Source organism: Ptychodera flava, chromosome 16 (assembly GCF_041260155.1).
Source record: "Ptychodera flava strain L36383 chromosome 16, AS_Pfla_20210202, whole genome shotgun sequence".
Taxonomy (NCBI): domain Eukaryota; kingdom Metazoa; phylum Hemichordata; class Enteropneusta; family Ptychoderidae; genus Ptychodera; species Ptychodera flava.
Genome location: NC_091943.1, coordinates 15159791 through 15184026, shown reverse-complemented (window position 1 = coordinate 15184026; position 24236 = coordinate 15159791). Strand labels below are relative to the sequence as shown.

Genomic DNA, 24236 nt, shown 5'->3' with positions numbered 1-24236 from the left:
CGTAAAAACCCTATCAATTCAACCAGAAAAAATAATTACAATTTTAAATTATGGAATTATTAGAAAATTAACAAAGCCAAAAATTACTATTTTGGATGATTGAAACATATAAAGGTGACTTTTCTGAAGTCCCGACTTAGACATTCTGTGCTGTACATAGTATTGTTCTGTGTATTTTCTTGAAAATACAATGTCCAAAAAAGTTTGTCATGATTGGTTGGTCAAATGATTAGAGATTGAGAAAGTCCCGATTTCCATCTGTGGTCGAATTGATAAGGGTAAAATAAAATTACATTTTGAGAAAAAAATAAAGTGGTCGAATTAATAGAGTGGTCAAATTGATACGGTTTTTACAGTATGTTGATTTTATTCTGAGACATTTCCCAGAATTAACTGTCCATATTATGGACACTGCAAAGTATGTATTGCAAGTCAACTGTAAAAAGTTTGGCCGTATCAAAACTTACTCAAAGTTTCTTCCTGTGGTTGCTGGATACAGGAAGGAAAGCTTCAGTTTTTTGTCCGGACCAATTATAAACACCTGGAGAAAAAGATAACTCAGTTTACATTACTGTGCAAGGATGGAGCAGCCCCTCCAACCGGACAAGTGATGGTCATCTTCAAACTGAAGAGGGGCTTGTACAGAAAGCTTACTACAATCAATCAGGTAGAAACCCAAAGTCTTCAATACAAGTCATAGGAAATGAAATAGCTCGTCTGGTACATAGTTTTTGATGATAACATCAAACAACACTTAAAAGTTTCCTAATTTTACCTCTTTCGTGCATCGAATACAGAGAAAAGGTAAAATTTATGAATGGTGCAACTTTGAGTGTGTCTGATCACATTACAGTTTTCTTGTCGTACGCTAAATGAAGAACCTTTGCTTTCTGGAGCTCAGGTGTTGGAATATCCAAAATTCAGCTTGGTACTGTGTGTAAATTTGGTGTTCTGTGCGGTAACTTACTCCCTACACAACCACCTTTTGACAACACAAAGTCAAGGGTGAGCACATGTTGTCCCTGGACCAGTACCACAGTATCAGTTGGATGGTTCGGCATTCTACCTTGCTTATATAGTCTTGCATTATTTTTTTTTTTCGAGGAAAGAGCACACGACATATGGTTTATTGTTAAATCCAAGCAAAATGTTTGAAGGTCCCTAAGACTGATAAATTTTATTGTATTTGACAGTACATGCCTTTCGACCACAGCTGGTATATCATACATTGTATATTATCTGAGGGCATCCTCCTCCCCTTCTCCCTCTGCTGAGCCTCCCCCTCTCAGTCGATCATACTTACAGCTCTGCAGGTGAGGGGCAGCCCTGCCGCATCCTTTTCATCGGGGTCAACCATGCCAAATTGGACGGCTAACTCTCTCTTCTCGTCAGCGATAATGGGGTAGGGAAATTCCTTGAGGTCTGAGACGGCCTTGATATCCTGCAAGGAAGCAAAATTGGGACAACTTAGAGCTCATGCTGTACATCGGCTAAAAGGACTTTGAAGCCCACAGATATCTGGCGGATACATGACAGAAAAACCAGAAAGGAATGCACAAAATAAAAGAGAACAGCTCCTTACGGGCTATGCCAGCTTGTCTGGCTTCACCAAGCTTAAAGACATGGAAGCAGCCTGTTAGGGCCACACTGCATTATTAGTCAACGAGGGGCTGTGTGAAAGTCCTGCCATGGAAAGCTTACCTCAATCCATCCTTTGTGAGACTCTACACCGTCACATGACAGAGCGATCAGCTTCACGCCACGCTTCTGGAATTCTGGCACGAGGTGTCCCACTCGGCCCAACTCCGTAGTGCACACGGGGGTGTAGTCAGCAGGGTGCGAAAACAGTATAGCCCATCTGTAATGAAATGATAGAAATTCCAGCATAAACATGAATTCAATTTTTTGATCATTTATGTAATTTTATATAGGGCTCAGCCTTGGTGTCGCGCCAGGGATTAAGATTGGCAATAATATTTGTATTGATTCATGATAAAATAGAATTAATTGTTACTTCATATGACAACTATGCCCAGTTTCCCTCTGATGAAAGCAGTTCACATACGGTACACGACGTCAAACCCTGCAGCAGTGCAGGTATAGATTTTCTGTAATGTGTAAAAATGTTTGACAAAAGTGGCAATTTTTACAATGATAACAGCCTAATTGCATTAAACAAGGGACGTATAATGCAATAATTATCATTGCAATGGTAACCACACTGCCCACCTTCCACTTGCAAGCTGAAAACTATAGCGTTCCGTCTAAAAACTGGCAATTTTTGGATCTAATTATTGACACAGGGGGCACTTTTCTAAAATTCAATCCCAGCATTCTTTGCGTATGCCCCCGTTCATATGCACGACAGTTTTCTCCCTTTTTCTATTTTTTATGCGTGATATTAACGATATTTTGTATCAGCTACAAGGTGGATAATAATGCTTACTCGCTAATAAAAGAGATATATTTTATAAATGGCATGTTATAAAATAATAATTTGCACGTTTCGTATTTGTTTATTTACGTGTACTCAAAAAAACATGGCGGCGCCTATGAAAGTAGGGTACACTTCCGGTTACTCGCATAGTATAGAACCTGTGCATGCGTAGTCAGTAAACCGCTGGGGCTACAATTACATAACAAAGTTTACAAACTTAAACAAGGTTTCTTTTCATAAGATAAAACAATAGTGCAATCTACATCTTTTATCTTGTGTAAGTCTATTTGTGAAATTTTAGTGGTATTCATTTTATTTTTACAGTTTTTTTGGTTGAAATACACTTTCATATTATTGGTTCTATTTGCACAGTTACACTAGAACGGTCACGGTTGTTGAGGGTGTTACATTCAGTACTTGGTGTTTGATCTTTATTGTTGATTTTTTTTCATGTTTGATGCCTTTTTTATAATATCAAGGATATGTGTTGACTTTTACAGCTATAAACATTGATCATCACTATGTACTAAATGCAAAATATTTCATATGTGAACAGATGTCACAAAAATTACATTTTGTTACATTAAAATTACTTAAATTACATTTTGTTAAAAAAATAGGGGCAATTGATGAAGTGAATAAAGTACGTAATTTATGTTATGTAGGGTCCACATATACTGGCACATTGGCCCAGTAGCACACTGACTCAAATTCTTTGTCTGGTTTGCGAATGAAATTCCTATTGTCACACAAACTTTGTCATCTCATACTATTTAGTATTGTGTTAGCTTTATATAGTGTCGACCTGCACAAACACTGCAGGTTTTGATTTTTGGTTTGCACAACATGCAATGCAAATGAAAGCATACAAAGTTTTGTACGCCCATCAAATCAATGCTTAGTTTGCACCTGAACGTTACACTTACAGTATGTGGGTATATGCCATCTGAAAAAGGGGTGATTATTTAAATTGCTTTCAGGTTCAGTTTGTACATGAGAGCGAATTTTATGTAAAAAACATCAGCTACATGTAGATGACATCGTATCCAGAATGAGACAGAATTATTGCCACGATGACATGAACTAATGAACCCTAACCCTAAAATGTAGGTGTAAATGATTTTCATTAGCTTGACTTTGTGTCAGGTGAAGCACAGTGGGGGATAGAAATTGAGATTAACTGACTGGATTACAAAAACTCAGCAGTCAAAAATTGTAAAAGTGATTCAAAGAATTTGAAAATTCATTTCATTTTAGCTAAATTATTGGTTTAGAGCTGCCATTGCTAGGTGTCTGTGTTTAATGTTTGCATGTGATTTTGATATCTTCACTTTTTGGCATTACCAGTTGCTACATGTCAATGAGGCCGACAATTTTACAAAAAAGAATCTCAAAAACTTTAACATCAAAACAAATTTTCAGGGAAAGGTCTGAGTTTGGCAGTTTGCAAATTTGCAAATGCATTCAACAAAAAGTCTAGGAATAGAATCTGAATAATGCAATTACAATAATGGAAGTGGTATGCAACGGTTGAACATGAACATGGCCATGAGTTGAAAGTATACGGACACAGACATGGCATCATGTATGAGGGTGACTCTACACCAGCTAGGTCATTGAGCTTGTAATCTACATATAGCTGTAGTGACAGAAAGATAGCCTACATCACAATAAGTGTTTGATATGGAGACAGAAAGTGACGTGTACAGTTCCATAACAGCTTTGCTATCACACGATTTCTGCACGTAGACCATATGATGACAATTTATGCATGAGTTTAAAGGTCGGTAAGGGGTCACACGACAGCTAACATAGTGGTGGAGTTCTACACTTTTGCTCATTCATAGAAATACAAACATTTTATCAATGGACTGCAGCGGCCAAATCACTAATAAATTAAAAACTGATAAAGCTGAGATAGAAGCAGAAATTGTGCATTAAAGGTATACAGTCACCTGTAATCTAAATATGCCCATATATGGTCAAAGGGGCGTTCCTTGGTATTCAAAATGCCCATGTGAGGGCGCTGTTTTTAAAAAGCGGCCACCCGCTTAAAATCTGTGATTGGTTAGATTTTCTCTTTCCATGGTAACTGTGGCAAAGTTGGAACAGGTGACAGTATACCTTTAACCCTGTTCCTGCCAAGTTCATATTTCACCATCAGGTCAAGTTTGTAAAACCTTAAGTGAAGCACAATACTGTATGTACCATTTGGTGCATTTTAAAAAAGATTGAACATTTGAAGGCCCCTGAAATCACAGATACTGTAAACATGATTTTTATGGACGAAAGCTGTTGGAACAGACCAAGCCAAATGGGTGGAAATACATATGGTTTTGGCTCAGTACCACTTTTACTGACTTGGCTGATGGGGAAGTGATACTGCTTGGCAGGGAAAGGGTTAAAAAACACATAAGTAAGTTCTGAAGGCATTAAATGCCATGTCTTGGTGCTTGGAGTGAGAAATGACATAGTATGCCACCATTGCCACCATGGACATTATAATGCTTCACTGTCATTATACCAGATACACGTCTTATATGATGTACCCCATACGTGTAACAGCCCAACAATATCCCATGTGATAAACTTTCAGCATAAGGAAATCAAAAGTTTGAAGTATCTCAGCATGGTTAAAGTCTGATCAAATTCTGGGAATTCTGCTTTGATTCATGGCCTATCATTGATAGCCGTACACAGTGGTGCCACATCTATCAAACTTTGAGCACCACATGAATTTTAGTGTTACCATTTCAAGATTAGTGCATTCAGTTTTGTTACACTGAGCATCAGAAACTCATTAAATATGCCAATGAGCTCATAATTTACATTCCATGCACGCCAAAACTTATAATTACAAAATACTTTATATTATACAATCAATAATTTCCACGCTGCAAAATATTTCACCCTATGATTCTTGATGGCATTGACAGATACTCATGACACTTTAGGGACGGACCATTAGATCTTGGGAGGGGGGGTGGTCAAAAACAGAAAAAAAAAATTTTCAGAGCAAAAAGTTAGGAAAAAAAATCTTCAAACTAGTTTGCAAAATAAAAAAAAAATAAATCAGAAGACAAAGGCGTAAAAAAAAAAATCTGCAAAAGTCTTTAAAATTTTGAATTTTTTTTAGATTTTACCGACAGAAAGCAACTTTCTGTATTTTTTAGTACATCCTCCAGGCACATTTTTAATTGTAATTTATACATTTAGAGTGACTGTATCCCTTATACTGGAAGTTGTGATTATCTTAGCTTTTCAGGACTTTTGTATTCTGATCACTTGAAAATTATGAAATTATAGAGCCTGTTTTCTACTTGTTTCCTGCGTACAAACCAAGCAGGTACACTAGGTAAAACATTGAAACTATGGTATGGTTGTCAAGACAGAAAGTTGTATTTGCCTTTTAAGATCAAGGTAAACAGATGCAGGCTACATCAGTTTCATTTTTTTCACAGCATTTTATTGCAATGATGAATGCAAGAATGGCTGAACAAGTAGAAACACGTCAATAATGATAAAACAACATATCAAGTCATTATGTATTATTTTGCTTTTAAAAAGGCATTTTCAATTCTTTTTTCTCAAAAAACAGCCTCAAAAAACAACAGCAACACATGTTTTAACATTCAACAATACACTACGTAGAATGCCATCTATCCAACAAATCCCAACACAAAAACACACAAAAGGGTTGAACTTTGAAAGTTTCTCGATAGCAAATACTGAATAAATCTGCATGAATAATCGTTTTTGTGTAGCAAATTTCAAAGAAATTGGACAAGCCCTTTCAGAGAATACAGATTTTTTTACCATGAATGGCATAAATTGCCCTAAAAAGACAAATATTGAAATTTCAACACATTTATACACATCCATTCAATTTGGACATGCTGTTACAGCGAAATAGATGTTTTGATCAAAAAGTGCATCAATTGCTCTAAAAACACAAATATGCAAATTTAACTATATTATTTAGCTTATTTTAGCTTCTCAGCTTGTCAAAATCAATTGTAAATCATGAGATATGCATGATGTTTGGTGGGGTGAATGTAGGCATTTCACCACGCAGTAGAAAGGGAAGCCAGGAAACCAAAATAGTCAATTTTCAAAACTTATAGGAAGCTACTGAGGAGCAAGAAGACCATGTTTCAGAGGAAGATGTGTTATCCGAAAAAAATGCTCCCAAAGTGCCACCAAATAACACCATTTTTATCTCTATTTTTCAAAAGCTCCAACAGCAGGAGGGGGGACCCCCTCCTGACCACCCCCCGCAAAAATACTCCCCAAGTGCCACCAATAACACCATTTTTATCTCTATTTTTCAAAAGCTCCAACGGCAGGAGGGGGACACCCTCTCCTGACCTCCCCCGCAAAAATACTCCCCAAGTGCCACCAAATAACACCATTATAATCTCTATTTTTCAAAAGCTCCAACGGCAGGAGGGGGAACCCCCTCCTGACCACCCCATGCAAAAATACTCCCCAAGTGCCACCAAATAACACTATTTTAATCTCTATTTTTCAAAAGCTCCAACAGCAGCAAGGGGACACCCCTCTCCTGACCTCCCCCCCCCTGTGACCGCTTCGTGGCTGCTTGTGGTGCTTGGCACCACATCTTTGCCCTCTTTATCTTCAGACAGCGACGAACTAAAAAAAAAATTATAAATCTGAAAATTTACTCTGAAAAAAAAAAAAATTTGCACAGCTAATCTCAATTGGAAAAAAAAAATTCAGAAATTTACAATAGTAAAAAAAATTTTCACAATTTCATTGTGACCACCCCCCCTCCCAAGGTCTAATGGTCCATCCCTTAATGGGGTCACTATGAAGGCTGTACTCTCAAAGTCGTGTTGAAAACCGGAGATGGTTTTGCTCCATAGTAGACGACTTTGTCTAGTGTTAAGTTATACTTGTAAAGTTTTTTCCATGGTGAATTGGACTGCCTTGTACAATATTCCGTACTAGTTTACTGTTAGTACACATAAACAACAAGAAACAAAAGTTCATCACACAGACAGCAGATAAACAATTTGCTAGTTCACGCCCTGACATGAAAATAGCTTACTAAGACATGAAAATGGCTTCTTTAAAATTATAGAAATTGTTGAATATCTTTCATGAACAACATGAAAACCGTTTTTTGTCGAACCTGGAGGCCTGCATGGACACAAATTTTAATATTAATTATTCATCTGCCATTTAAAATTTGCCCCATGACTTGACTTTTGCTGTGAGATGGTCAGTAGGTTTGGAAAACGTTTCCTCTACAGCTACACTGTTAATCTGTTTCAAACAAAACTGGCATCCAGCAAGCTTCTATGAATTGAAAAAAAAATAGGGCCAAAGTCCCTGAAGCTACTATAGACATGGATACAAAATTAAGTATTTCCTGACTGTATGAAATTATCTCACTAAGGTCATCCTAGGGACATGTAAACCTAATATTATTAAAGCTGTCTGACCAGCGGTTTTGAAAAAACAAGCGACTCAACAGTTGACAGAGCTCTGCTGTGTTATGTAGAGAATAACCTTTTGTGACACATGTATTGATGAAGAAGGTGGATATCTTTGATAGCTCATTTCAGGATTGCCTGACCAAAAATGGAGAAAAATTCCGTAAAAATACAGATTTGCATATTTCATCAGACTATATTAGTCTATAATAGCAAATAAACGAGAGTTAATTACATTCTAATTAAAGTTAAAAAGACTTGCTTAAATCAAGATTTACGTCATAAAAAAACAGCATATCTGTCAGGTTATAAAGAATCTTGAGCTGGTTATCTTTTAATATCAGTATTTTCATCCTATTAATCAAGCACATTTTAACTTTCAAATTAACATTGTAAGTAAGTTCTGTTGAATAAGTTGAGACTGTACCTACTCAGAGAAAGCACACTGACGAGACAAATGTTTGAAACTTAAGAAGTTCAAGGTCATCAAAAGCATTATAAGGAATCATGTTACACTTTCATTGCACTGTTTACACAGATTGCATAATTGCTATAAATAGCACAATAGGAATCTTACAGCCCAGCTTTACCATAAAAACCCTATCACTTTGACCACTCTTTTAATTGACCACTCTATTTTTTTTCCTCAAAAAGTAATCTTATTTTATCCTTACCAAGTCAACCATAAATGGAAATTAGAACTTTCTCCATCTCTATTTATTTTACCACCCTATCATGACAAACTATTAGATAACATACAGGGCACAATAATGACGGTTCAGAATATGTCAAACTTGGGATTCAGGAAAGTTGCCTTTACGTGTTTTAATCCTCCAAGATGGTAAGCATTTCACTATGAACTGTCAAAAAAGTTGAACTTTCTGATAATTCTACACTAAAATTATTTTGGCTTGATGATTTCCTAATTAATTCAATTATTTAAAATCATATTAATTATTGTATTCTGGGTGAATTGATAGGGTTTATACAGTACAAGAATTACATACAATGTAAGTCAAATTTGACCAAAAATAACAAAAAAATTCCTTAAAAATACACATTTGCATATTTCATCACAATTTGAACAAATCTAAGTTGGGTTATCCCTAGGGACCTGTATACCAAATAACAAAGCTGTCTGACCAGCGGTTATGAAGAAGAAGATTTTTTACCAAAAACACCTTTTTTGGCATTAATTTGCCTACTTTCAACAATATCAAAAAATTAAAAAAACTAGTTTCTCAAAATCATATTTTTCATCTACACAACAAATATCAAATCAGTAAGTACTGCGGTTCTCAAGATATTTGAGTGGACGGACGCCTCACAAACGGACATACATACATACATACATACATACATACAGACTGACGACGGACGCCGGACGGACACCCATCCCAATAGCTTCTATAGACTATAGTCTATAGTAGCAAAAAAATGGCTCTATAATCTGTATTCAATGTTAAAGCTCAAAAGACCAAAGCATTGCCTTGTTTTTTGTAAGTTGGTTAATGTATAGGAGACCTCACGATTGCAAGACATTAAGTGACAATAAATGCAATGAGATATCCATTTTTCACAACTGTTCACTGATCTCAACAGGACATATGGTGCACAATCGAAGGTACATGAATATTCAGAATTGAAAATATGGGTCATGACCCCCAAATTTGCATACCTATTAAAAACTCTTCAACACAATTTGCATAAATGAATACTAATATGTCATGCTTTGAGCATCATGCAGGCACAATAGGAAGAAAATAAAATTGAGAAAACATGTACGGTACATATGTATATGCATTCGTTAAACTTGATGAATCTGTACTGCAGTCACCAAAGAGGTTGGCGCCAATAATGCTCAGCGCAGGATGATTTAAAATCTTATCCTGTATGAGAAACTCTGGGAACAACTCTTGTTCTGATAGCACGGTCTCTTAATCATACTTGTTGTTGATATCTCATAATTTCACAGACATTTTGAATAAAACCTTAATTGTCCTTTTTTAAACATGTTTCTGAGCTTTGTTTGAATGTCAGTTCAGGAATACAACTTTATGACAAGGCTAGTAAAAGTTTGTGAGTGATTTAACAGTAATGCTTTGTTTGGGGCATGAAATTATCACTGGAGTTGTTTTATCGGCTGATGACCTTTCACCTCTGGTGACATTCCTTATACAGGTCAACAAGGCAGTAGTCGGACATGTTTTATAGCAGGACACCTGTACAGGTACAAAGTTACATCAGCCTTTGAATGTTGTTTATACATGTAAACATGTACATGTATGTAGGCTGATATGATGTGTTTGATTTGCTAGATGTCACTTTCAGGTCACTTAGTGCATTGGCCACTTGTTTAACCCTGTGAGCACCAAAGTCAATTTTAGTGGCCTTTTAAAATTTATATCCCGGTCAATTTTTTTAAAGATTTTTGCCAAAATTTTGATAAGAAACTGTAGCCGATAAAATGTAATGACCATTTGGTTCAAAATTATCGAAGAAATTACAGAAAACTTCATAAAAATTGGTAAAATGTTGCACTAAAATTTTGGTGGGAAAAATTACAGCATTCAAGGGGTTAATACAGCTTATGGTGTTTTGACCTTTTTGCTAATGTCTGATTGGTCAAAGAGACAATAGCTGTACAGTTTCATGACATCTTGAAATATATTTCTTCTATCAAACAAATATTTCTTTACTCTACTTATCCAACTCACCAACTTAACTGAAAACCTTAATGTACAATATGCAATGTTATTGTTGACAAATGAATTCCAATATGAACTAGAATTCAGTTATCAACAACGAACTTGACATTACACATAAAGGCTGTGTTGAAAAGTTACCGATACTTGGTATTTTAATATGATTTTGGGGAGGAGAACAAGAAAGTCAGTTTTCACACAGTGACCACAAATACTGGAAATTCCTCAAAAGTTATGGACTTTCCAAAATCTCTAATCTTCAGTAAAAAAAATTTTAATTTGGGCAACAAACAGCAAGTCCTGAAGAGTTTCTGAAATATGAAATATGGGTGGAAGAATATAAACCTGAGATATCTATATTGAAGTCTTTGTTTAAAAGATGGAAATATGCCGAGTTGTAATATTCCCAAGACCTCCAAGCAAATATCAGATTTCACTTCCTTTTTTTTCAAGAAAACTGAAGCGTTAGCACTTGAGGGCCTAGTGAAATATTATATTGTCCCTTTAACTTACACACAATGATTGGGTTTTGTTTGGATTGTCACCAGCGAGACTTTCCAAAAAACTCAGAAAGTTGTAAAGAAATGAATTGTGAATTGGCAGTCGGTGTAAAAGAGCACCTGATTGGTTGTCAGAAATGGTGACTTGTGTTATGTGGAATTGGCAGTCGTTGTAAAAAAGCACCTGATTGGTTGTCAGAAATGGTGACTTGTGTTATGTGGAATTGGCAGTCGTTGTAAAAAAGCACCTGATTGGTTGTCAGAAATGGTGACTTAATTGTGTTATGTGGTATACTTCAACACGATCTCTGGCATAGTGCCATTGTGATATCTGGTTGCTTTGCGACTCGGAATCACATCTGGGTAGCGGTAATACAGCAGTGTAATAATAATAATAATAATAATATTTATTACTTTAAAAAAAACGCTTTACATGTAAAAACATCTCAAGCGCAGTACAAAACTGTTCTAACAAGATCTAAAATACTGTTTAAAAAGATGTGTTTTAAGATTAGCTTTAAAACTGCTAAAAGAGCAACATGAACGCAATAAAATGGCAGCCTATTCAACAAACGTGGAGCACAAACGGAAAAAGCCCTGTCACCGTAAAAGCTGTATTACAAATAGGTTGATAGATCTATTTGTACGATGAACGGAAGAACGTAAGGCACGACCAGAAGAGCAAATGGTTAATAGTTCCTGAAGATATACAGGGGCCATGTCATGTAAAATCTTGTATACAATACAGAGAATCTTAAATTCAATACGTTTCTGTAGGGGTAACCAATGTAATCTACTCAACACAGGGGTAATGTGATCTGATTTCTTTGTTCTGGAAACTACACGTGCTGCCGAGTTCTGGATTAACTGAATCTTATTGAGTAGATTGCAAGGCACACCATAAAGAAGACTATTACAATAGTCAAGCCTAGATGTTACAAAGGCATGGACTAATGTACATGTATTATGTACTGGAAACTGATGTTCAGTCAAAGTGAAAGGAAAATTATTCAATCTGCTGGTTATCGTCTGGATTACCAACAGGGAATGTAAAATAAATTCTGTTCAACAAGACCACATACAGGAACATTTTGATGAACAGCATACATGTAGTCCAGTCCACACAGATTGGTTAGGTTAGGATAGCACAGTCTCCCCAAATCAACCGAGGGAGGGACCCTGCCTGAGGAAACGCTCTTGGCTAGCGAAGTTGGATGGCTAGGTAGTTTACATATGATTTTCTAGTATTTACACACACTGAATAAAACAAAAAGAAACTGACTATTTCAATGATGGTTTGAGTTTTGCTATGGCAGATAAGTTCAGAAGATGAATTTACTTTCTTGTGAAGCAAGTTTGAAATTTCTAAATGTTTGACGTTTTATTGTACATGTATCTATCACAAATGACATTTGTTGACTCTGCACTCACTTACATTTTTGTATAAAACAGCTAATTTCTTTCTTCTCTTTAGAAAGCCACAATTATCGCATATCAGGGATAAATATCTAATGCAGTTATTTTGATCAACAATTGGCATTGTTGGTCAGTTTGTTGCATACAAATGGGTCGATTGCCAGCCACTTCTTCATTAGATAAACATTTATAAGCATGATATACTGTTACTTATGACAGTTCTTTCAGGGTTTTTTTGGCAAATGTCAGCATCAGTATTAGATCTACTTTCCATAATGTGTTAAAATGCCCAGTAATAAGCTTGTCAACATTGACCATCCGGACTGGATTGATAACCTGCATGGACTGTTGACTATAATGAGGGTATAATTGATTCAGAATTGTTAGTATCGATAATCAAAATTCAGGTCTGGACTTGAACTTAGTTTTCAACAATAACAATGCAGTCCCCATCACACACTGACACACTACATTGGAAAACCAAATACTTGGTATTTCAAAATGCAGTACAACGTAGTTCAAGAAACTGTGGCTGATACATATACATTGTGTGTTTACTTCTTGAATTTGAAAAAAAGATTACAAATTCAAGGCCAAAATCTCCAGCAATAGTAAAAGTGTCATTTTGATGTTGCAAAAATATTGTCCACACTCCAAAGACGTCCTTGAATGGAATGACTCATCAAATCATACAGAACTTGTTGCAGATATTATCGACGGTAAGTGCACTGAAAATTGGGCATGGGTTTGAACCAAATTAAACCTAGCTGGTCAATATATAATGACTGAATTGTGACGGTAAGTTAACCATCTAGCTCCATGACCAATTTAGCCTTGTCACATTGCACAGGAATGAAGACAACACGCAAACAAAAATATCAATTCCGCAATAATTATTATTTATTTTGCTCTGATATTAGCTTTCAAACTTTTCTCTTTGAAGCAATATCCTAAAGTCGATATACGTTTTCCACCCCCTCCCCCACCCCCAAAAAAGAAATTGGAAAGGGTAATAAAGGGCAAAACCATGTTGATTGTGAAGTAGGTAGGGATGTTGAATTCACTGATATTATTACAGAAATGCCATTGACTGATTGCTTTACATAAAATCTAACAGAAGTTTGCATCATGATGAGGGTGGTAAACTCAGTCTCTTTGTTTTGAGGTCATTGCATGGTCCTTTATCAAAGGAAAGAATGGAATGTTGTACCCTGGATGAATTTCACCGTGATGACCTCTGCTCTTTGAAATCTAAGAATTGTGTAACATCACAAAAATCAATATTGTATGGCTTCCTGACCTTTGAAATCTAAGAATTTATGTAACATCACAAAACTCTACGTATGGGTTTTGATAAACATGCTATATATCATGCAAAGAATGAATTATAGTCGATACCGTGAGAGATGCAACTGCTGCAACTCCAGTACATGAAGCGAAAAAGTTCAACTGTGACAAGATCTTTGCATGTTCTCTCACAGCTTGGAAAAGGGGCTACAGTATGCAACAGGGTGGGTCTGGGTACATGCACTTCTTCAACTAAACTGACAAGGTTGAGTACATTATTTTTAGATCTGTTTGCCCGAGGGCCATGCTAAATTGCCAACAAATATCACTATAGCACTGTCTCTGTTCTCACTGGCCAACTGGTTAATATTGCTGTCACCAGCTGAATTGGATTCACTAATCTCTTAGGTTAAACTGGGACTGGCTCTATGGATAAATGTGCTCACCCCTGTATCACTTATCACTATTGTTATCTCCTAGATACCCAAATACAGAACCTACATACCGTGCTGTAAAGCATGATGGGTAAAACGCACACGTGTGTGTACATGTACATGTATGTTCCAATTTGCTCTACAAGTCAATTGTGTGGGTCCAAAAAAAAGATTACCATAAAAATACATTTATTTTTTACAGCAACTTTAATATTTGTTTACTGGGCCTTTCTGAGATGGTTTATAAGAGAAAACCCTGCCATACATATACTTCCAAACTAATGAGTTTCTCCATATCATGACTTTTAGTACAAACAATTTCAAACACAGAAGAACACGTGATCATCTTTCCTAATGCTAATTATAACTTTATTGTATATAACCCCACTCCTAAAAGGTTCCTCAATGTGACTTTGGCATACATGATTTGCACACAGTTACAATAATTCCTTTCATCATATCAGTCATATCTGGAAATTTGGGCAAACTGTGATGAATATTTTATGAAACAGAAGTGAATGAAATGGTAGCACGTACAGTACCGTTGTAAAGAAAAGAACCATGTAACATTCCATTTTCATTGTAAGTATACATTTAACTCATGTGCTTTTAGCAAAAAACACCATGACACACCTGAATCAAAACTATGTAATGCCCCTGACATGTTTACAGTACGATGACCATGAAAATTTCTGTGATCAAAAGCATAGACCCTAACAAAAGAGGAGTTCAGAGTCTATGATAAAAGTAACTGCATTCAGGTGACGAATACAATGGAAGACCAGCATACCATTGAACCATGGAGGTCTTTCAGTACCTCCATGGTTGAATTAGCAAATCAGACTGTGTTGCAATTGTCTACTGCTTTTCTCAACCAGATTCCTCATCTGACAAGTCAGAGCAAAGCAGTATTGAGCCTAGACCATATACCGGTATGTAACTGTCACATGCTTGGCTTGGTATCTTTCAGCAGCTTTCATAGGCCTTAAAATTTATGTTTAGAGTACATGTATCTCTGTTTTTGTTAAAATGCAACATATGGGATATGTTACACTGCACCTCTAAACCAACTTAACCTGATGGTGACATAACTGTTGACAGCCACTATGTGTCAGAGGCTTTTGCCATTGTGGCCTGCAGTTAAAACACTTTGCTTGGCCTTCAACCGTTTGCCTTAATTGTCCTCCTGCACTCAGTTGTTGGAACATAGCATATTCCACTGCACCTGCCACAGTGGCTATGTTGGTATTTTAGGCAAAGATGATGGCACCACTGTTGACAGTACAGGTGATATATGAACTTGGCAGGGCAAGGGTTAAAGGTAGCAGCAGCTGAGCTCGACTACCGGCCACGACTACCGGCGTCTGTATGTTACCACACCAAAGCAATGGAGGTCAGTTGGGATGCAATAAGACATGTCAATTAGAAGTATAAACAAAATGCTCAAGATGTTATCCGATTTTGATGACAAACTTTCATTATCACGGGGACATGCATGCATGGATTCATGCATGTGCTCTAGAGCACAGCTTTTACAATTCAACCGAATCATGCCTGGTACGGGTGAACACGGTGCAAACACATAAATCAGTCCTCGTTGTGGAGTGTGTCTGACGCTGCATTACAGTGATCAACCACTGTGGCTGCTATGCATTTCCGCATACTTGCAAAGTAAGCAGATACTGCAGCACAAGACGTGAGACACATGCAAATTTTTGAAGAAGTGAATTCTAACAATTGGTGTCATTGTAACATATCCGTCACCCACCAAAAGATGTGATGAATGTGACTAATAAAAGGGGGAGAATTTCACTAGTGACAGGACAAGTTCAAGGGTACATGTTATTACAAAATAATAAATATAATGTAAAAATTGCAGCCATTCAACCAGTGTAGTGGCTCAGGTGACCATTGTCTGTAAGGCCGCGTTCAAAAAAAATGGTGAGGGGGGGCTGGAGGAATCGCGATTGAAATCTTATTTTTTTCAGATCCCCCCCCCTCAATACCCTCAAAAATTTTCAAGTCCCCCCCTCAATACCCTCAAAAATTTTCAAGTCCCCCCCCCCCCAAATTACCATATAGCCGCATATTTATTAGGAATGCACGCAGAGTTAAAAAAAAACATGTAATGTGTCGTTCTGCACGCAAATGTTCAACACTACCTCTTATCAGCAGGTTGTAGAGCCATATACCTAGGGCAAGTTCTTAAATTGATTCATTTTTAAATGCATCAGTGAACTTTTTGGATTTCTCAGTCTAAGCCGATTTAAGTTTATCCAACTCTGGCCAGTTCAATGGCACCAGCTGAAAAGCACACAAAATGACAATCATGAGAGAGTATGAAAATTGTGTATTCCTAGCTACGTTTAACCAAATTGTGAAAAAATGAGCACAGTGACCTACCGAATTTTTTTTTCAAAAGTACAAGACATATACAACTTAGATGCCACTTATAAAATGTTTTACAAAATTGACAATACTGGAAGGTTAAAATATTCCATGAAATTAATGTTTTAATCTCAGAAATTTTGGGTGTAATAATGGCAAATTTGATAGCAAATAAAACATTCCATTTAATCACACATTTTTCCATTTAAATTACAGTCTTTACTGTTCAGAGTTTTACTTTTGTGTTATTGGTACAATGAGATGTGAAAATTTCATTCACTGCATGAACTTGAAATGAATGGTTTTATATATGATTTTAAGTGATTTTAGAAAAACTGGCTTTTCATCGTACATTTGTATAAGATCAAGTATGGTGACCCAATCTTTTTTTTCTAATATTTGATTGTTCTCATATGCCAGAATTCAAAAATTCATGGTAACTGTTAGTCCCCTAGTCTTCTATGTGTTGCTCTCTGGCTGGATCTTGTTTACAAGTATAAGATGTATGTTTCACTGTCAATTGAGTGTCCTATGACCGAAACTCTTCTTAAACTACATCAGAGTCAGAGCTACATGTATCACTGTCACTGCAAGTATGTAGTAGCAGGGCAGTAGTTGTATTAACTTTTCATTTTGACAATATTTTTGTTCAGTTTATACAATTGTGTTCTTGTTCTACTCCCTACAGAATGTTGAGCTATCCAGTATTCATCTTGCCAACACAGCCTACGTGTACCGTGCATTTGCATCATTCAATTATCACCAATATTTAGACAAACGGGCTTTGATGACCAACTGAATATTGTGTTTTTCAGCAGCATGCTGTAGAAAGACACCAAGAAACTGCGTTTGATACATTGCATAGAAATATTGAACAAATTATCAACAGTTGTAGCTCCTACCCCATTACAAGGCCAACTTGTTCTATGAAAATTTAATGGCATTCATACATTTTTAGACTTTTTCGAGATTAAAGACATAAAATATGACAAAACAGTTCTAGATTTTGTTTAATTATTACTAACATTAGAACCATTGGACGACATCAAAATGTTGGGAGTCAAAATATTTTCAGGTCCCCCCCCTATAGGCAGAGCAAAACTTTCAAGTCCCCCCCTCGACTACCCCAAAAATTTTCGAATCCCCCCCCTGAATTCCTCCAGCCCCCCCCTCACCACTTTTTTTGAACGCGGCCTAAGCGGTGTCAGGCAAATAGGTTGTCAGTGCCAGAAAGTCTACCTGACTTTTGGTAACATTTTTGTAACTTTTTGATTAAGGCAATACATGAGCCTTTACGGTGCAAGACTCAAACTTTTGCTAAAACTTTCCTCGATTAACCTTTCAGCCATTCTGACCACATTGATAATAAAAAATCAGCGGTCATTGTGCAAAGTTTGGTACCAGAGAAACAAATTTAACCCAACATTTACCAACATTTGAAATTCAAACTGGCCCCAGTATTCCTGTTAACTCTATGGGGAAAATAAAAATGTTTGATTTAAAAAAAACTAAGACAGTGAATTTTTCCTTACGCCAAGAGATTCAAAATGAACCCCAAACAAGTGGTAGATCAGCAGAGTATTGAAACATAGGGCCAAAGTCCCTGAAGCTACTATAGACATGGATACAAAATTAAGTATTTCCTGACTGTATGAAATTATCTCACTAAGGTCATCCTAGGGACCTGTAAACCAAATATTAAAGCTGTCTGACCAGCGGTTTTGAAAAAACAAGCGACTCAACAGTTGACAGAGCTCTGCTGTGTTATGTAGAGAATAACCTTTTGTGACACATGTATTGATGAAGAAGGTGGATATCTTTGATAGCTCATTTCAGGATGGCCTGACCAAAAATGGAAAAAAAAATTCCGTAAAAATGCAGTTTGCATATTTCATCACAATTTTAACAAATCTTAAGTTGGGTTATCCCTAGGGACCTGTATACCAAATAACAAAGCTGTCTGACCAATGGTTATAAAGAAGATTTTTTACCAAAAACGCCTTTTTTGGTGCTAATTTGCATATTTTCAACAATATCAAAAATTATTAAAAAGAGTTTCTCAAAATCATATATTTCTTCCATACAACAAATATCAAATCAGTAAGTACTGCAGTTCTCAAGATATTTGAGTGGACGGACGCCTCACAAACGGACATACATACATACATACATACATACATGCATACATACATACATACTGACAGTGCACGCCGGACAGATACCCATCCCAATAGCTTCTATAGACTATATTAGTCTATAGTAGCTAATAAACGAGAGTTAATTACATTCTAATTAAAGTAAACAAGACTTGCTTAAATCAAGATTTTCATCATAAAAAAACAGCATATCTGTCAGGTTATAAAGAATCTTAAGCTGGTTATCTTTTTATCAGTATTGTCATCCTATTAACCAAGCACATTTTAACTTTCAAATTAACATTGTAAGTAAGTTCTGTTGAATAAGTTGAGACTGTACATACTGAGAGAAAGCACACTGAAGAGACAAATGTTTGAAACTGAAGAAGTTCAAGGTCATCAAAAGCATCATGTAACACTTTCATTGCACTGTTTACACAGATTGCATAATTGCTATAAATAGCACATGAGGAATCTTACAGCCCAGCTTTACCATAAAACCCCTATCACTTTGACCACTCTATTTTTTTCCTCAAAAAGTAATTTTATTTTATCCTTACCAAGTCAACCATAAATGGAAATTAGAACTTTCTCTATCTCTATTTATTTGACCACCCTATCATGACAAACTATTTTGAGCAATTTCTTTTAGATGACATACAGGGCACAATAAATGACGGTTCAGAATATGTCAAAGTTGGGATTCAGGTGAGTTGCCTTTACATGTTTTAATCCTCCAAGATGGTAAGCATTTCACTATGAACTGTCAAAAAAAGTTGAACTTTCTGATAATTCTACACTAAAATTATTTTGGCTTTGATGATTTCCTATTAATTCAATTATTTAAAATCATATTAATTATTTTTTTCTGGGTGAATTGATAGGGTTTATACAGTACAAGAATTACATACAATGTAAGTCAAATTTTGACCAAAAATGACAAAAAAATTCCTTAAAAATACAGATTTGCATATTTCATCACAATTTGAACAAATCTAAGTTGGGTTGTCCCTAGGGACCTGTATACCAAATAACAAAGCTGTCTGATCAGCAGTTATGAAGAAGAAGATTTTTTACCAAAAACACCTTTTTTGGCATTAATTTGCCTATTTTCAACAATATCAAAAATTAAAAAAACAGTTTCTCAAAATCATATTTTTCATCTACACAACAAATATCAAATCAGTAAGTACTGTGGTTCTCAAGATATTTGAGTGGACGGACGCCTCACAAACGGACATACATACATACATACATACATACATACATACATACATACATACATACATACATACAGACTGACGACGGACACCGGACGGATACCCATCCCAATAGCTTCTATAGACTATAGTCTATAGTATTGAAAAAACATAATATCTGACATGTCCCTGAGGCGCATTCTACCTTAATTTGATTCTGAAACAAATGTGTATCCTTATTCTTCTCCCAAGAGTAATTTTTCAATAGAAAGTAGTAGTAATGGGCAATACGCTGCACTGTGTGCAACAAGTGATGTCGATAATGTATTATGAAATCTTTTCCTGATAATTCATTAGTCGGTGATAATATTGGACAATTTTATGCAGGCTGTATTCATAAAATGAAACAGAGGCATTTTGACAAGATTTTAGGAGTAGTACAAGATGGTATATGTTTCAGATGGAACAAAATTACTCAATACTAGGCATGCAAACAAACTCAAAAGTTGTACTTGCAAATGCGTGAGGTACTTTTTTGACTTGGATCATACCGCTTTACATTAATGCTGGCAGACATGGCATGCAGTACGACTTTGAAACGCTGCAGCTAGCCGACATTTTAAGGTACATGTAGTCTGCGACTCAAAAGTGAAAGACTTAAACTTTTGCTCAAACTTCCTCAAGGAATATCTAAACCATTCTCTTTAAAAATCAAGAATAAATATTTTGCTTCAAGAGAAACAAATTACCCAAGATTTACCAATATTTGAAATTCAAAATGGCTGCCGTCCCTGTGTTAACGCTAGGGAGAAAAATTAAATTTTTGATTATCAAAAAACTAAGTCATTGGACAGTTTTCTTACACCAAGAGCTTTCAAATGAACCTCCACAAGTGGTAGATCAGAAAAGAATTGTAAAAATTTGAGAGTCTGAATATCTGTCCCTGAGGTGCATTCTAAACTTAACACTATATCAGTATATCAGAGATAATTTTTACCTGATAAACTCGTCTAGATATCTAGATATCTTACAATTTCGATCCAATCACCATCGAAGAAATGTTCAACATGCACCTGTGCAGATGACCCTTTACTACAGAAAAACTGCGGGCCTGTGTTTAATTAAACCAAGCAGCCTTGGAAAGCATACAGAAGCGTTACTCATAGACAGTTTATAATTTTGTTGTAGAGAAAGACAAAAAGCCTATCTTGTTGGTATTTTAAGTCAAAGATGAACAAATATATGTAATTTGTATGATGTCACTCAGAAAAGACCAGTTGTTGATTGAAAGTTTGATTGTCTTAAACTGCATTTAACTGTGGAAATAGTTTCCACAGATTAACACATGGGTCTCTCAAAGTCCCTATCCATATAATGCTGATTGGATTTAGTGGCAGCGTGTTGGCTACACACTTTGGAGGTATACATCTTCTTGGGTTGCAACCTGTGTGACAGAAGTTCTGCATTTATTTTACACAGCTACGACGCAACTGAGCTGGCCTAGGTGTGTTTTGTATCCACACATATGGCATTTGCTTTGGTCACAGTCCCTCTGTGCTAAAATTGGTGTTACTTTGAAGACTCTCTTTACCTACTGGTAATATAGCGATTAAATTAATCCCAAATGTTTGTTTATGATGGACACGATGTTCAGAAATGGTGTCAATGCCCCATCTCATGTGTGGCCGCTCAGCGCCCGGGCTCAGCTCTAACGTTACAAACTTATACAATCGGTGAATTTTAAACTCACTTGTCTATAATTTTAATGTTGAAACATGCAGTTTATTGATAACTGCGCAAACGGAAATCAATTGCAGGCAGCTTTTGAGACATACAGTGAGCAGCGGCCATCGCCCAGAACACCGCTGTGGCCGCTGGGCTGTCTTGTACACCTCACAGTGTAATGTGTGCAAGTTAACCGAGCGGCCGCAGCCATGCTGTGGGCACTGCCCTGGGGGGTGGGGGGGGTAACTCCCATACAGGGTGGCTATACGGGGAGGGTCCGCGCGAAAGGGGTCGTTTTTTTGCACTGTTTGGTATCAGAAAGGGTATACTTTTCACAAGGTGTTGGTATGAGAAAGGATCCGGTTTTAAACACAAACTGACATTTGTTAAAAAATCATGCTGTCAACACTGGAAACCAATGTATCTACATCCCAGATCTACCATCAAAATTTCTGATCTGTCGGTTGGACTGTTGGTACCCCTGGTACACAAGGCGAGTGATTAGATTATTATATTGTATGGTATCAGAAAGGGTAGCTTTTTTTGCTCAAAACTGGTATCACAACAGTTTGGGTTTCTATTTTCGTGAGGAGCCCCCCCCCCCCCCCCCCCCGTACTATTAGCCATGGAGTTACCCCCCCCCCCCCCCGCACTGCTCACTGTATGTCTCAATAGCTACCTGCATGATTTCAGTTTGCACAGTTATTAATAAAATGCATGTTTCACCATTAGATTACAGACAAGTGGTTTTAAAATTCGCCGAGTGTGTTGAAGTAGCAGCAGAGCTAAATGGCCACAGCCGTGCACTGCACTCAGATGGGCGCTGTTCACTCTATGTCTCAAAAGCTGTCCGCACGATTTCCGTTAACACAGTTATTACATGTAATAAAATGCATGTTTTAACATTAAAAATACTGACAAGTGAATTTAAAATTCGCCGTGCGCCTATGGTTTGCCCCACAGTTGCGAGTGGAGTGATGCGTACCGGCCGCCGCGTACTATGCATAGAATAATTCTATGCATAGTACGCGGCGGCCGGTACGTATTACTCCACTCGCAACTGTGGTTTGTCCTACACATTCGGGTTTGCACATGGACACAATTCAGTTTCCCAGGGCGCTTAGTGCGGTGAAGTGGGCGGGTCCCTGATAATCCGCTGGGGGACCAACCTGTCACACTGACGCTACTCGTATACACCACGCTGGATTTGAGTGCATGCTGAATTCAGAAAGAAAAAAAAAAGGGGGGGGGGGGCGGAACTTACAAAAAAGACGTCCGAAGATCTATGGAACCACGGTTACTCTACCTCCATGCTCTAGTCGAGCACAGTCCCTCCACGTGGAGGGACTGCAGTACAGTAACCGTGATGAACCACACAGACATTTGCAAAACATATTTCTATCCTGATGCACCATCTTGAGGATATGTGATTCCATGTACCGTTACACTGGTATTATACTGTAAGCACTCCATGCAATATCACGGAATAGGTTCGCCATCGGAGGTAGCCGCCCTGCAGCGCTCCCATGGCAATTCAGCCAAAATTGGCGGACAATGAACGTCCGAAACTGCGAGGAAACCTGTTAAGAAAGCTGTACCACCCCTGCCCGATTCTGCGGGATTAGCACGGACAACAGAGAACAACCCACACCACTGATTGTAAGCTACTTGTGTAACCACAGTATAATGTTTTTCCTCAAGGAAAGCGCATGTAGGGTAATGAGAATGGCCCTATCATACGCAAAAGTTTGCTAGATTCCTTGGACTTCGACTTCACGCGTAGTGCCAGTGAGCATTGCGTGTACAACTGTGGGTTGCTCATCGATGATACAGCGTCGATGAACAAAAAATGTCTTGCTATCGGCCATACTGCATTCGAGACCTCCTTCTTTCCATATGCTTTTCAAAATGGTCCGTGTACGGCTTGTCCTATTTTCCGGGCGTACCACACACACGTAATCAGACAAACATAAAGGACAATACCATAGCCCCTCCACAAACGCACGGTGCATGCGGAATTCTCAAGGCTATATGCACAACCCAGGAAACTTCCATAAACTAAAAAGTTATCTGTAGCACTTACGATCCCCCAAGCCAGTCGTGAAACTTTATGTCGCCACTGGAAGTGCTGGCTTTGAAGTTCGGAAATTCGTCTCCAAGGTTGATGCCCATTTTGTCGATGTCGATACGGGAGACTTTTGGGAGGAGCTCGTGCCAACTCACGCTGCACTGAATGAATTCAAAGAAGTGTGATGCGTGTCAGTGCAGCAACAGAGCCAGCAGTGTGGAGTGTGGTTCGAGTGACGTAATGACAAGTGACTGGTCAAAGTTTAAAGGTCACCGACGCCATAAATCGGTAACTCATGCTGCATGCCATGCACAGAGTGTTGGCATGGCAGCGTCGCTCAGATAGTCGATCGAACGCACGGGATCGAAGTTTAAGGCCGAAGCGCCGTAGTAGTATACCCTAACAGTAAACAAATACATACAAAAGAGAAAAATAAAAAATAGGTTTATTTGTGTATAACATTTAGGGTTGGATGCTGTTATA

At 37.3% G+C, this 24236-nt stretch overlaps 1 protein-coding gene across 1 annotated transcript in view; it reads right to left on the bottom strand.

The window, feature by feature from the left end:
- LOC139114109 (peroxiredoxin-6-like) overlaps positions 1–24002 on the bottom strand; it is a 28466-nt gene extending 4464 nt beyond the window's left edge. Inside the window, exons 1-4 of the mRNA XM_070675635.1 lie at positions 23769–24002; positions 1702–1858; positions 1304–1441; positions 468–541 (exon numbers count right to left, since the gene is read on the bottom strand). Of these exons, the coding sequence (XP_070531736.1) occupies positions 468–541; positions 1304–1441; positions 1702–1858; positions 23769–23857 (458 nt within the window). The 5' untranslated portion in view covers positions 23858–24002. The remainder of the gene's footprint in view (positions 1–467; positions 542–1303; positions 1442–1701; positions 1859–23768) is intronic.
- Between the last annotated feature and the right edge of the window lie 234 nt (positions 24003–24236).